Here is a 12,269-nt window from a genome sequence, read left to right as displayed (position 1 = left end):
CAGGACTACAAGGAGGCCTGAGGATGGGGAGCAGCTGTCTAAAGCCAAACTGAGGTATAGAGTAGGCCCAGGGTCCTATCACTTTGCATTGGTAGAGGAGCCTGAAGCTTCTCTAGGACTCCCCACCACCACATGGCTCACATGTGCACTTGGGCAGCCGTGGACTGCCTGCTCTGTAACCCATCTACCTGGTTGTACACAAAGTTTAGATCTAAGTTGGTTCTTCATTGCTCAGAATCTAAGTAGCAACTATGAATACTTAAATAATCATCAGGTATAGTACTTTATTTGGAAGGAATGTTAATATTTAAATGTAACTCTACGGTGAACATCATATAAATTTCAAGAAAGTGGAATCAGTGGTCTACATCTCTTATATTATCTGCAGATCTGTTGAGTTGGATCCTGAACCTAAAACTTGTTGTTAGTTGTTCTTAGAGGAGGGTTCAGATAAGTTCCAATATGATAGAAGAAAATGCTCAGCACTGGAGGTAGTGGATATATGACTAAATACGTATGCAACTTTCTTGAATGCATAGTCTTGCATTTGCATTAGGAAAAGGAAAAGCATTCCAAGAAAATTAACTAAGATACCTCCTGCAAATACAAAGCAACAGATAAGTTGATCCAGCCTTGGCAAATAAGAAGAGCTAGTGAGGTTAGCTTTGTCAGAATGTGGTTTACCAGGATACGTGTTTATTTTCATCCAGTTTTATATCACCAGCTGACCACTGAAACTTCTTCACACATGAGCTGTGGGTCCTTGAGTCTGGGTGGGGGCTAGAGAATTTACACAGGCATGATGCATTGATTGGAGCCCAGCAGCTGCTCCCTAAGTGCAAGCACAGGCTCTCTCCCAGATGTTATGGCCATCAAGCAAGAAAACAAACAACAACAAAAAGCATGTGTTCTTACAAATTATTAACTCATAATCAGCTTGTTGATAGGCATTTTCTCAGTCAAGAGAGACTGAAAATGGCAATTAGCTAAGATCCATGTGAGTTGGGTCAAGAGGAAAGAATGCCGTTTTCATCAAAGGCTAAGAAAATAAATTTCTTTTACAAACACTGAAAATTCAGGTATTATGGATGAGCAACTCTGATGTTATATATGACAGTACTTACATGCATGCATACTGAACAGACTAATTCTGGAGTTTTTATTTCTTGTCTGCCTTTAGGGACTACTGCAGTAGAGTATCAGTCTTTCTTTTTTTAAATAGTGACATGATTTAGAAGTTGCATTTGTATTTTTCTTTAGAGTTATTAAGTGATTTTCTTTTACATTAGCTGAATATCTTCAAGTATTCTAAGAATAGAGAAAAAATATGCAATTAGTATAGTACTCGATATCCCTATGCATATATATGGCCAAAAACAATACATATTGCCATCTATACACATACCTAGAAAACATTAGAAGATGAATTGGCATGCAGAACTGTTTCAGTTAGATCGTTACATTTGCATAACTTTTAATTGTTTTTAAAAGTCAACAGAAATAGCTTGCCAAGTGAACAGGCCTAGGTTTAAACACTTTTGTAGCCTAGCCTTTAGTTCTTTTCCCAATAGGCATGGATAGGAACTTTGACCTTTGCCCTTCTCTTAGATACTTTTCAGGTATAGTACCACCTATTTTTTTCTTGCTTAACCATACATGACACATACCTTTCTCCCACAGCTCTTTGTCCCCTAACAGGATGTACCCTCGATGTAAAAATGAAAGGAAGGGATAAGGGAGAAAACAGGGACATTACCAGGACTCCTGTGGGTCTGCACAGAATGGACTGTAGTGGGTGTATTCTAAACACACAGTGCAAATGGCATGTCTTTAAGGTGCCAGAATAATTTATTGAAGGGAATCCAATGTCATCTTTAATCTCTAATTAACATAAAGAAGACACTAGATGGTGCTGTGAACTAAGAAGTGCATTATTCATTAAGGAGGTTAGGTGGTGTAGGAAGTTAAATCCTCCTCTGCTAACACCATCTTTCTCTCTCCTCCTTGCCATTTCCTGGTCAGCACATCTCACTTGGTTCGTGGAAAACATTTATTCATAATGGTTTATGAACCAATTGCGAATTTGTTTCACTGAATTTATTTCAGAACTTAAACTAGCCTGTTTGCTAATGACAGTGACACAAGAAGAGATGTGAATTTGGGTTAAGATGAGTTACTCAAATATTTGGGATGAAGTCCATGCCCAGTTTTGTACTGGGTTATTTAAGGAAGGAAAGTTACTATTAATAACTTGATTAACAGCCATGTTTTTTTGGCTATATTTGTGCCATAAATACATTCTCAGAAATTCATATGAAGTGAAATTTTATATGTAAAATCATTTCCCCCTTCTCTTCTAGTATTCCTTCCAGAGAGATAAGCTTAGGGAATACATTTTTTACCATGTTAACATTGAATAGATATTTAATCTGAACATTCATCAGTTTGTCTGATGTTCCCACTTCTGTTACCTGGCTCTAGAAAGTCTTTCACAAATGGGTGATTATTGACTACATGGATTCATAGGACCAGAAAAGAATTTAGAAGTTGGCTACATGTGTGGAAGGAGACATATAGGGTTCTCACTGAAATGGATGAGCTGATGGAACATAAGCCATATGAAATGTTTATAAGAACTAAATGTGACTTCAATAATATCCTAGTCTACAATAGGATAATTTTAAAAACTTGGTGTGAAATATGAGGAAGTGTTAGGAAGATTTCATTTCGGTTCACATTAGGAATTTAAGGAAGTTTGCATAAAGTCAGATAACTATATTGATTTTATTATTAAAACAGATAAAATGCTAATTGACCCCACAGGACATTTTAAAGTTGATTCTAGAAGAGGGCATTTCAGATTTTTTAAAAAGCTTTGTTTTTGCTGTAACAGCTATGGAAAGTTTATCGGTTTGAAGCATCCGCATATACAGTGATTACATTCAATTTGTGAAAATCACAACTAAGTGAATGTTGCCATATTAACCTGACTTTGTTTAAAGATACCAGAGTATACTGAGGTAGAAAGTAATTACAAATAATTCACTTCTGAAGAGAGTGAAAGCATTCTGAGGACACATATTACCTTTCTGTTTTGACATCCGTTTACCATATATTTAGTGTAAATAATGTCAGAATTGCTTTGCATTTGACCTGACTGCAGAAGTGTAACCCAGGAGTTACTTGTTGACTGAGAAGGAACAGGAGCAAAAGGACCAGAGATACCAGGGACTGTCACTGGGGTGGGCACTGCCAAGGGCTGTCAGAAATGCCCGGAAAAATAATAACTGCAGCTGAAAATCCGCCAACAGGAATCGAGACGTTTTATTTTCTCAGACGAGACCTGTCTGAGAGTAAGAACTGTATTACCATTTGATTTCTGAAGCAGGATGTGAGCCGTGGAAACAGGGGCCTTTGTATTCTGCCAGGGTTCCTCCTGTCTTTAAACACTTAAAAAATATCCCCCCTTGAAGTGCCACTGGATTGGCAGAGTGCTCCCTCAGTCTGCTTGTGCAGGTGATGAGGCCCGCCTCGTGCATTCCCCAAGACTAACTCCATAATTACAGTGAACTTTGTGTTCCACCCAGTATTGATTCTTAAATGGTCCATTAAGGTGGAAATATTGAGCAGTTAATATGGTGAGTTAAGAGCAGCGTGTGACCTTAATTGTTTTACAGAGCTTAGATTAACCCACTATTACCACATCAGCTAAATGTGGTGAATGTAGGTGAGTGCCATTCATAGTGCGTGTGTTCTAGAACTTTCCCAAAGCCCCATGTTTGTGAGCTGTAGTGTAACTTACACTTTTCTTCACAATGAGTACTCTGAGGTCCTAATAAATATAGAACTGAAGTCTTTTCATTAGCAGTTGGCTGCCTCTGGACAGCCACTTCCCGACATTTGTGCCTTTGCCAAGTGTTGCCCTGATGCTGTACAGAGGAGGATTTCTCTAAGGCCACACAGCAGCAGCAGACAGCAGGAACTACAGGCATGCACATACTGGCCCCCACAGGTCCTGGTTTTCTATCAACCAACTTTTCCCCACCTTCCCCCATCACCCATCCCCCAACCCCCAACTATAAACAGGAGTTCTGCCTGCTGACCCTGAGAGTTCTCCCTTGTGATATATTAATTATTAATTATAATGGTGACCATTAGTTATTGATTCAGCACTTTTGTCCTTTTAATATCTGGCCACAGGATTAATATTTGACTGCTTATAACCTGAACTGTAGTAGCATTCTTGTCCTCTCTTCCTCCTCCCCACACAGGTCCTGGACATTCAGGGGCAGTCCAAATTTTGAGGTCTGACTTGATGTCTGTACCTTTCTCAGTATGATCCCCATTCTTTCTCAGTCCCTATTCACTCCACCTCAGCATCTCTTGCACATGGCCTCCGTTCTTTATTCTATTAGAGACTGCACATCAGACATTGTGGTCTCTTTGCTGCTGTTTTAGTCCCCTGCTGACTGTCTGCCATCCTCATGACCTTGAGCATGACCTGCCTCATCAGAGCCCCACTTTGGGCACCATCACTTGGAGGGTAAAGAGCAAATGGGGGTTTTTGTAGCCCTTCTGCTTCTGCCCAAGACTTCCTATAACTGTACACTGCTTTACTCCTTGTCCTGCCCACCGCAGGCACCCTGATGCTAACCATTAGGCAACCCTGTTCTGTTCTCTCCCATTCTCTGTACCACTCCAGCTTATTCAGTCTGGGTTTTGGTGTGGTTTTGTTCTTTTATGCCCTTTAGTCTTGACACAAGGGAAGCCAAAGCAAAGGCCATCTGAGAATTTTTTTTTTCAGAGCTGGGATCAAACCCCATGCCTTGAGCATGCTAGACAAGTGCTTTACCACTAAGCTCCACTCCCCAGCTGTTATTTGAGGCTTTTGTGTATGGAACCGGAGAGGCAGGAAGGGCCAAGTGTTCCAGGAAGAGCTGTGCACTCATCTGTTGTGCACACACCTGGTGAGGTCAAATGAGTGGCTAAATTTGTTTTCAAATTCTAGATTCTCTAGACGCTGCTTGTGTGTCCTAAGTCCTCCAGACCTATATGTTGAACTGTTAAACTAGTTACTAGTGACCACTTTTTATTATTTTGTAAGGAATAGATGAAATAGAGCTAAAAAATAGCATCTTACTGTTTACTCCATGCCAGGCTCTGTGATAAAGCGTGTGGTAACTAACTTAATCTTCCCCCTCCCCCAAAGGTGTGACTACTATTGCTAACCTCATGTTAGATTTGAAGAAGCCAAGAATAAGAAAGCTGAGTCTCTTGCCCTGGGCTTCAAGGCAGTAGGAACAGGGCCAGAATGAGCAAGTTTGCAATGTCTGAGTTTGCATATGTCTCTTGTCTTCCTCCCTCCCTGTTAGGAGCCTATAGCCTTTAGTAGGATGGAGGTCTTGATGTCTGTGACTCTTAAGTCCTTATGTGTTGGATGAATGTCACTTGAGATTATTATGGGAGTGAGTGAGATGGTGAATTATGTTACTTGCAAAGTGTACCATCACACTGAGCCTAGACCACTATTTGTTATGTTTTTATTAAAAAGTGGCAAATTTGAAAATGTAAAAAATAAAAATGGAGTCAGTTTTATTAAGATATATTGGTGACAGATAAAGAACAAACTCAAAATAGCTTAAGCACATTAAAAATACACACTAAATTTAAGCACATTAAAAAATTATTATAGGAATGGGAGAATGTTTTATGGGTCTTCCTGCACAGGGATGCAACCAATCCTGAAAGTTGAGTAATGCAAGGCCACCCTGACCCTGGCTGTGTGTCCCAGTCCAGCTTCTTGTCTCTTTCCCCATCCTCATCCTCCTCTATCTATGTGTATGGTTACATTCCTATGTCTCCGTACAGTCAGGGTTTTCCAGAGACAGAACCAGTAAGAACCAATAAGATGTATATAGAGATGACTGTAGGAATGAAATCAAGTGATTGTAGAGGCTGGCAAGTCCAGAATCCACAGGGTAGGCCAGCAGACTGGGGACCCAGGAAAGAACCATGTGTCAGATCTGGAGACAAAATTGCACCTTTTTCCTAGGAAGTCAGTCTTTTCCTGTTCAGTGTTTGCCTGATTGGATAAGGCCCACTCACATTAGGAAGGGCAGTCTGCCTGCTCCATGTCCACTGATTTAAATAGTAATCTAAGTAACACCTTCAGCACAACTTCTGTTTGGATGTTAAACTGGAAACTTAATGCCATGCCCAGCCAGTGGACACACACAGTTAACCCTCACAGCCCTTGGGTGCTCATTCATCCCTTTCTATATGTTTCCTGTCATTTTCTTTGGCTTGCCCTCCATGCCATTGTGGCTTCTCTGTCCATCTGCTTCATGCCTTCCATTGTCAGGATGGGCTTCCTCAGACTTCAGGTCACTCAAGCACTGAGGATGGTGCCTAGAAGTCTGTAGGCACATGTTTTAGCAGTAGCTGTACATTGACTTCTATACTGTTGTCTCTCCACCTTTTAGTTTTATTGGGCTGGGGCTAATGTCAAGGTTTGGTGCCACTGTGTTCTTGTCTTTGTTGTACTTCTGGAAGGAAGAGTCTAGCCTTATGGCTCACTGTCCATTTGGGATCCCACCAGCAAAGACTAGGATGGTGGTGTCATGCTATGCAACCTTGGCTATGCACAGCCCACCCCAGTGGCAGTGGGAAGGAAAGAGATGTAAAAGGAGAGTATTGAGCTGTGCAGGGGCTCCACCTGGTCTCCTCTGTAGAGACACGTGGTGGTGCAGTATGACTCTGCGATATCCATAATTATTAATGCTGTGTTTGGTTACTTGAAGATGTCTATACTTCCTTTAATTATGCTTCTCTGCCCCTTATGTAATACTTTAAAAATGTTGTTGACTTTGGTGACCAGTCACCAAAAAATGCACATTTGGGTGTGAAACCTTACTACCACTAACATTTCATTCTGTTCTTGCCTTTTCATATTCAGAGGATGATGTGGACCTTGAAGTGCTGGTGAGTGATATGAACGCATCTCTGGAGAGCCTTTACTCAGCTTGCAACATGCAGTCCGATACGGTGCCCCTCCTGCAGAATGGCCAGCATGCCCGCAGCCAGCCAACAGCCTCGGGCACACGGTCCCTCCAGCCACAAGCGTCCCCGAGGCAGAAAGTGCAGCGCTCCCAGCCTGTGCACATCCTCGCTGTCAGGTGGGCCCAAGAACCAGAGCTTTTAGCAGACAAGATGCTTCTTATATGCAAAGTCATATTTCTTATGATGCAAAGTCATATTTTAATGATGGATATGGTCATTTTTCTCTTATTCTTAACTCCCAGTGGATGCTTAAAACAAGGATAGTACTAAGTCTTAAATATACTGTTTTGTCCTATACATATAGACCTGTGATAAAATTTAGTTTGTGAATTAGACATAGTGAGATACTAACAACTAATAATATAATAGAACTACTGTAATAATATGCTGTAATAGACTTGCCAGTATCCCTACTCTTGCTCTTTGGAGCCATTATTAAGTAAAACAGGTATTCTTTGAACACAGGCATGTTATACTGTGACAGTTGGTCTGATAATCTGGATAACTTTGTTCCTTTTACTGAGGATCCTACTTGCTTCCATAAGCTTCTAAGAAGTTTATTTCTAGTTTGATAGCTTGGATCATCTATAGCGCTGATAAGCATCTCACCCAAAGGGATTGCTCCATCCTGGGGAGGTGGAGAGGGTGTTCTGGTGCTCAGCTTGGCCATAGCTATGACTTCCCACTGTTGGTCACATTTGGGGATGGTGAGTCATCTCTTCTTCCAGTGTTTGTCCCACTTTATTCTCTAGAGTGTCTCCCCTGTACCTGGCTCCTGTTAAGTCTAGAGGGAGTGACCTTGTCAGGATCCAGGAATCTGGATCCATTCCCTACAGCCTCAGGAGTCACTGGGGAAAATGGAACCTTCTTGCAGCCCACTGGTGAAGGTGCCTGAGGGTAGATAAGGTGAATGATGGTGATTGCCCAGCACCCTTGTTCTAGTTGAACTTGGTCTTTATGTGACCTGGCAGCAAAGCCCTCTGCCTCTGAGATGACAGATACTGCCCCTTGGGCCTGTCTCCTCACTTGCATTCTTACAGAGAAGTAGTATTTTTTTTTCCATCAGGTAGAATTAAAAAAAAAAAAAACCAAAACAGTAAACCAAAGAATCACTCAAGATTTACCTTGTAAAGTGGGGCTCCTGTTGAGCACTAACCATGTAGAGCCGATAGTGGCCATGTGGGTTAGCCTTGATGTGTCAGTGAAATAACCAAGGCACAGAAAGAGGTAAAAAGGCCCACACCCGAAAGGTGGGGAAGCCAATATGGACCCAGGCTGAGGGTCTCTGCAGCATGAATGAGACGGGCCTTGAGCCTTATACTTGGGTCCACGGGACATAGTTCACACTGTGGAGCTCCTGGTGGCCACCACACACTGAGAAGAGCTGGGTGAAGCCATGGACAGAGGACAGGCCTGGAGCAGGTGCATAGGCTTCATAGACTAGCTGAGAGTTGAGCTGATTGATGAAGGAGAAGGAGGACTCAGGTGACAGCAGAGGAACTGTGGGTATGCTCTCAGCTGGACAAAAGGATGAGCCAGGCAGAGGCACAGAGGACACAGAACAGGGCTCACCTCCACCCTTGCCTTGCCCTTACTCTGCTCCTATCTCCCAAGTTGTGGCACTTTTATCACCCTCCCTGACATCTCTGATTCTTACCTTCTCTCCATGGTAACTTTTTTCTTGGGAAATGACCTATAGAGGATGTATCCTTTTATTGTGGGACTCTTTAGAGGTGATTTATTATTATTTTTTCATCTTTGATGTAATATCCCTTAGTTGTACTTTAGGCAGTATCTGAACTACTAGAACGTAAAACAAACAAAAACAATATTAAAACCAATAGCAAAATTTAAATTAAAAAATTAAAATATTTAGAAACACTCAAAAGAGGGAAACTTTTATGAAAAGTATGTTTTAGTCAGCTTTTTTGCTGCTTTGACTAAATGATCTGACCAGCACAATTATAGAGGAGGAAAGGTTTTTTTGAGGGCTCATGGTTTCAGAGGTCTTATCCATAGAAGGCAGGCTCCATACCTTGGAGCTCGAGGTGAAGCAGAACATCATGGCGGAAGAGCATGGCAGAAGGAAGCAGCTTGCATCATCAGGAAGTTGAGAGAGACAGAGAGACTTCACTCTCCAGATTCAAGATATATACCCCATAGCCATGCTCCAATTCTTACCTCCTCCAGCCATACCCTACCACTTCAGTTAATCCCATCATGGATTAATTCACTGATTGAGTTAAGACTCTTACCACCCAATCATTTCTCTGAACCTTCCTGCATTGTCTCACATGTGATCTTTTGGGGGACACCTCACATCCAAACCATAACAAAGAAGAATATCAGAATGTTTGTATCTTGTTATGTGAGTGGAAGATAAAACTGTCATTGGGGAGTTAAATGATTGGCAGAAGCTTTTGGTTGAGTGGTCCTGACTATATCACCTTTTTGCTTTGTCTATATGACAATGGTCAGACTCTTCAGTAGGATCCTCTGCCAAGACCAAAGCTGTTATAGGAAGAATGGAATTTGTTAACAGTAAAAATAAACCTTCTGGTTTGTCATTAATCCATTATAGTAATGGCTTTCCTATACTTTTAGCACCAGTTCCCTTCATACCATGTGAATTCTGGTATTTTTAAATCAGTATCATCATTTCTTGGTGTACATGGAATGACTGGACAGGCCTTCCTTTAAAATCAGAGTAAGTTTGTGAAGAGAGAACAAGTAAAATGGTCACAGAGGGAATTCTCTAATGGCCACCCCCCCAGGAAAGCTAATGGATCATTGATCTTGTCCGATTGTAAAATAGTCAAAAAAATTATTTGAAGACCCAGCCCACACAAGGGGCTTCTGAGGTATATTCAGGCAAGGAGAAGGGTAGGACTAGACTCTATAGCTCCAGGTTTGCTCTTCCCTCCTGGAAGGCAGGTGTCTGTGCAACAAGCATCATGCTTCAGGGATGGATAGAGGAGGCCCAAGTGTTCCCAGGAAAGTTTTAGAGTTGTGGGCAGGAAGTTGTTCATAGGACTCTCAGGAAGAAAAGCACAGGACATTTTGCATTCGTTTTGCTTTGACTTTGAACATGATTTCTCTGCTATTTTCATAATTGCACCCAATTCGTCATCCTGTGCATTTTCCTTCATTGCATGACAGGTGAACTTTGCATTTTTCAGAGGAGACTCTGGAGAAGTGCCAAGAAGTATGGAGTATTGAATTAGAGGAAATTTCTGAGCTGTGGTGCTCCAGGAGGATAGATACATGAAGCTTTGATTTCTAATTGGTTCAGTATCAACTACCTTTCTGTATAAATAAGCATTTATTCCACAGTCAAATGGAGATACATAAAGTTTTTTCCTTTGGTAAGATAAAGGTTCATTTCAAGGACATTGAAACATCTCTGTTCTCATGAAAATGCTCTTATTCACAAGACCTTTTCACACACCAGGTATTCATTGAGCAAATGCCAAGTATACGTCATACACTGAGCGTTATTGGAGATGTGAGTAAAGTCACTGCAACCATGGCTTCTTCATCCCCTGGGGAGTTTAATGAAGAGGGAGTTTATACTTTTGGGTCTCAGAAGGACAACCTCAAAATAATATTTGTTTTACTCATGGTAGAATATATATAACATAACACTTATCATATTAGCTATTTTAAGTGTACAGTTCATATGTTAATGTACACTCAGAATTTTCTAATCTACAGAATGTTTTTGTCTCGTAAAACCGAAACACTGAACTCATTAAAGTCCCTGTCTTCTTTGCCCTCAGGTCTTGGGTTACTTGGAGTAGCCCACCAACTACTTTATATACCTCATATAAGTGGAATCACCTAGTATATATGTCTTTAGTACTGGCTTATTTCACTCAGCATAACGTCCTCAAAGTTATCCATGCTATAGCATGTGTCAGAATTTCCAACCTTTTTAAGACTGAATGATATTCCACTGTATGGATAGGGCAATTTTGCTTTTGCATCTATTCATTAAACTTTCATCTTTTGGCTATTGTGAATAATGCTGCTGTGATCCTGGTATTTTCATTTCTGTTAGGCAGAGACCTAGAAGTAGCAAGGCTGGGACAGGTTGGAGATGGCAGATTTTAACCTGCAGTGATCTTCCTCACAGGCGCCTTCAGGAAGAAGACCAGCAGTTTAGAACCTCGTCTCTGCCGGCCATACCTAACCCGTTCCCTGAACTCTGTGGCCCTGGGAGCCCTCCTGTGCTCACAGCAAGCTCGTTGCCTCCGACCCAGGCCCCTACAAAGCAGGTGAGTGTGATTGTCCTGTAGCCACTGTGGGGTCTGGAGAGATGTCTTGGCTTAGTGGAGAAGGGAAGGAATTTGTGAATTTTTTTTCTATGGGTTCTTTTATTGTTGTTACTGTGCTTGTCATCTTACAAGGTTTTTAGATTTATTTGCCCAAATTCAACTTACTAAGTTAGGGATGTATTAATATGTTTTAGAAAGGGTTTCATGAATATGGTTAAAATAATTATTGATTTAGTCCATAAAGATGAATTTTAGTTCTTTCAAAGAAATTTCATCACACATCATTATCCTTCTTATCCAGCAATTTTGGGTGTGAAATCGCTGGGTTTACTTGGACACCTGAACTTCAGTGCAGTAAAATTATAGAGTTTCCATCTTGTGTTCTTGATTTTGAATATGACCTGCTCAAGGCAGAATTTTCACTCGACCCAGAAGGAGATAGCCAACTCTTTGAATTTGTAATTTCTCCTTTAAAGTTGGACTATGATGTAGATATTATGCAGCCATGGTCCCCATGTGAGAAGACTGTCAAATGGCTAGTCAACTTATCAGAGGAAAATTGGCAGAGAAATACACTGGCAGCCTGTCCCTCCTGATTGGCAAGATGGGTTCCAGGCTCTGGAGGGGACCCAGTCATGCTCCACAGCAGAATGGGGGTGGTGGTGGTAATTATAGCAATGGCAGTGACAACAACATCTGATATTTACTGAGTGATTTCTGTGTGGGAGATGCTGGTTTAAGAGGCTTCTATGTTTGTTTTGTTTGTTTATTGATATACTCATTGATTCCTCATACTGATTGAGGGAATTAAGTGCACATGTCATTGCTCTGCAGCATAGGAAACCGAGGCCTATGGTAGAACTGGGTTTGACCTGGCATCAAGACCCAGAGCCTGGGATGGTAGCCATGATACTGATGGGCTTCCTGCCACTA

General features: G+C 41.4%; 1 protein-coding gene across 4 annotated transcripts in view; it reads left to right on the top strand.

Annotated features, from left to right (window-relative positions):
- Grb10 (growth factor receptor bound protein 10) overlaps window positions 1–12,269 on the top strand; it is a 198,334-nt gene that overhangs the window by 109,518 nt on the left and 76,547 nt on the right. For all 4 annotated transcript variants that reach the window (XM_047560076.1, XM_047560075.1, XM_047560074.1 and 1 more), the window contains 2 exons: window positions 6,956–7,175; window positions 11,195–11,336. In XM_047560076.1, coding sequence (XP_047416032.1) covers window positions 6,991–7,175; window positions 11,195–11,336 — 327 coding nt within the window. In that variant the 5' untranslated portion in view covers window positions 6,956–6,990. The remainder of the gene's footprint in view (window positions 1–6,955; window positions 7,176–11,194; window positions 11,337–12,269) is intronic.

Source organism: Sciurus carolinensis, chromosome 8 (genome assembly GCF_902686445.1).
Source record: "Sciurus carolinensis chromosome 8, mSciCar1.2, whole genome shotgun sequence".
In the NCBI taxonomy this organism is placed as follows: Eukaryota; Metazoa; Chordata; class Mammalia; order Rodentia; family Sciuridae; genus Sciurus; species Sciurus carolinensis.
Note: the sequence above shows the minus strand (reverse complement) of the source record. Positions and strands in the feature narration are given on the sequence as shown.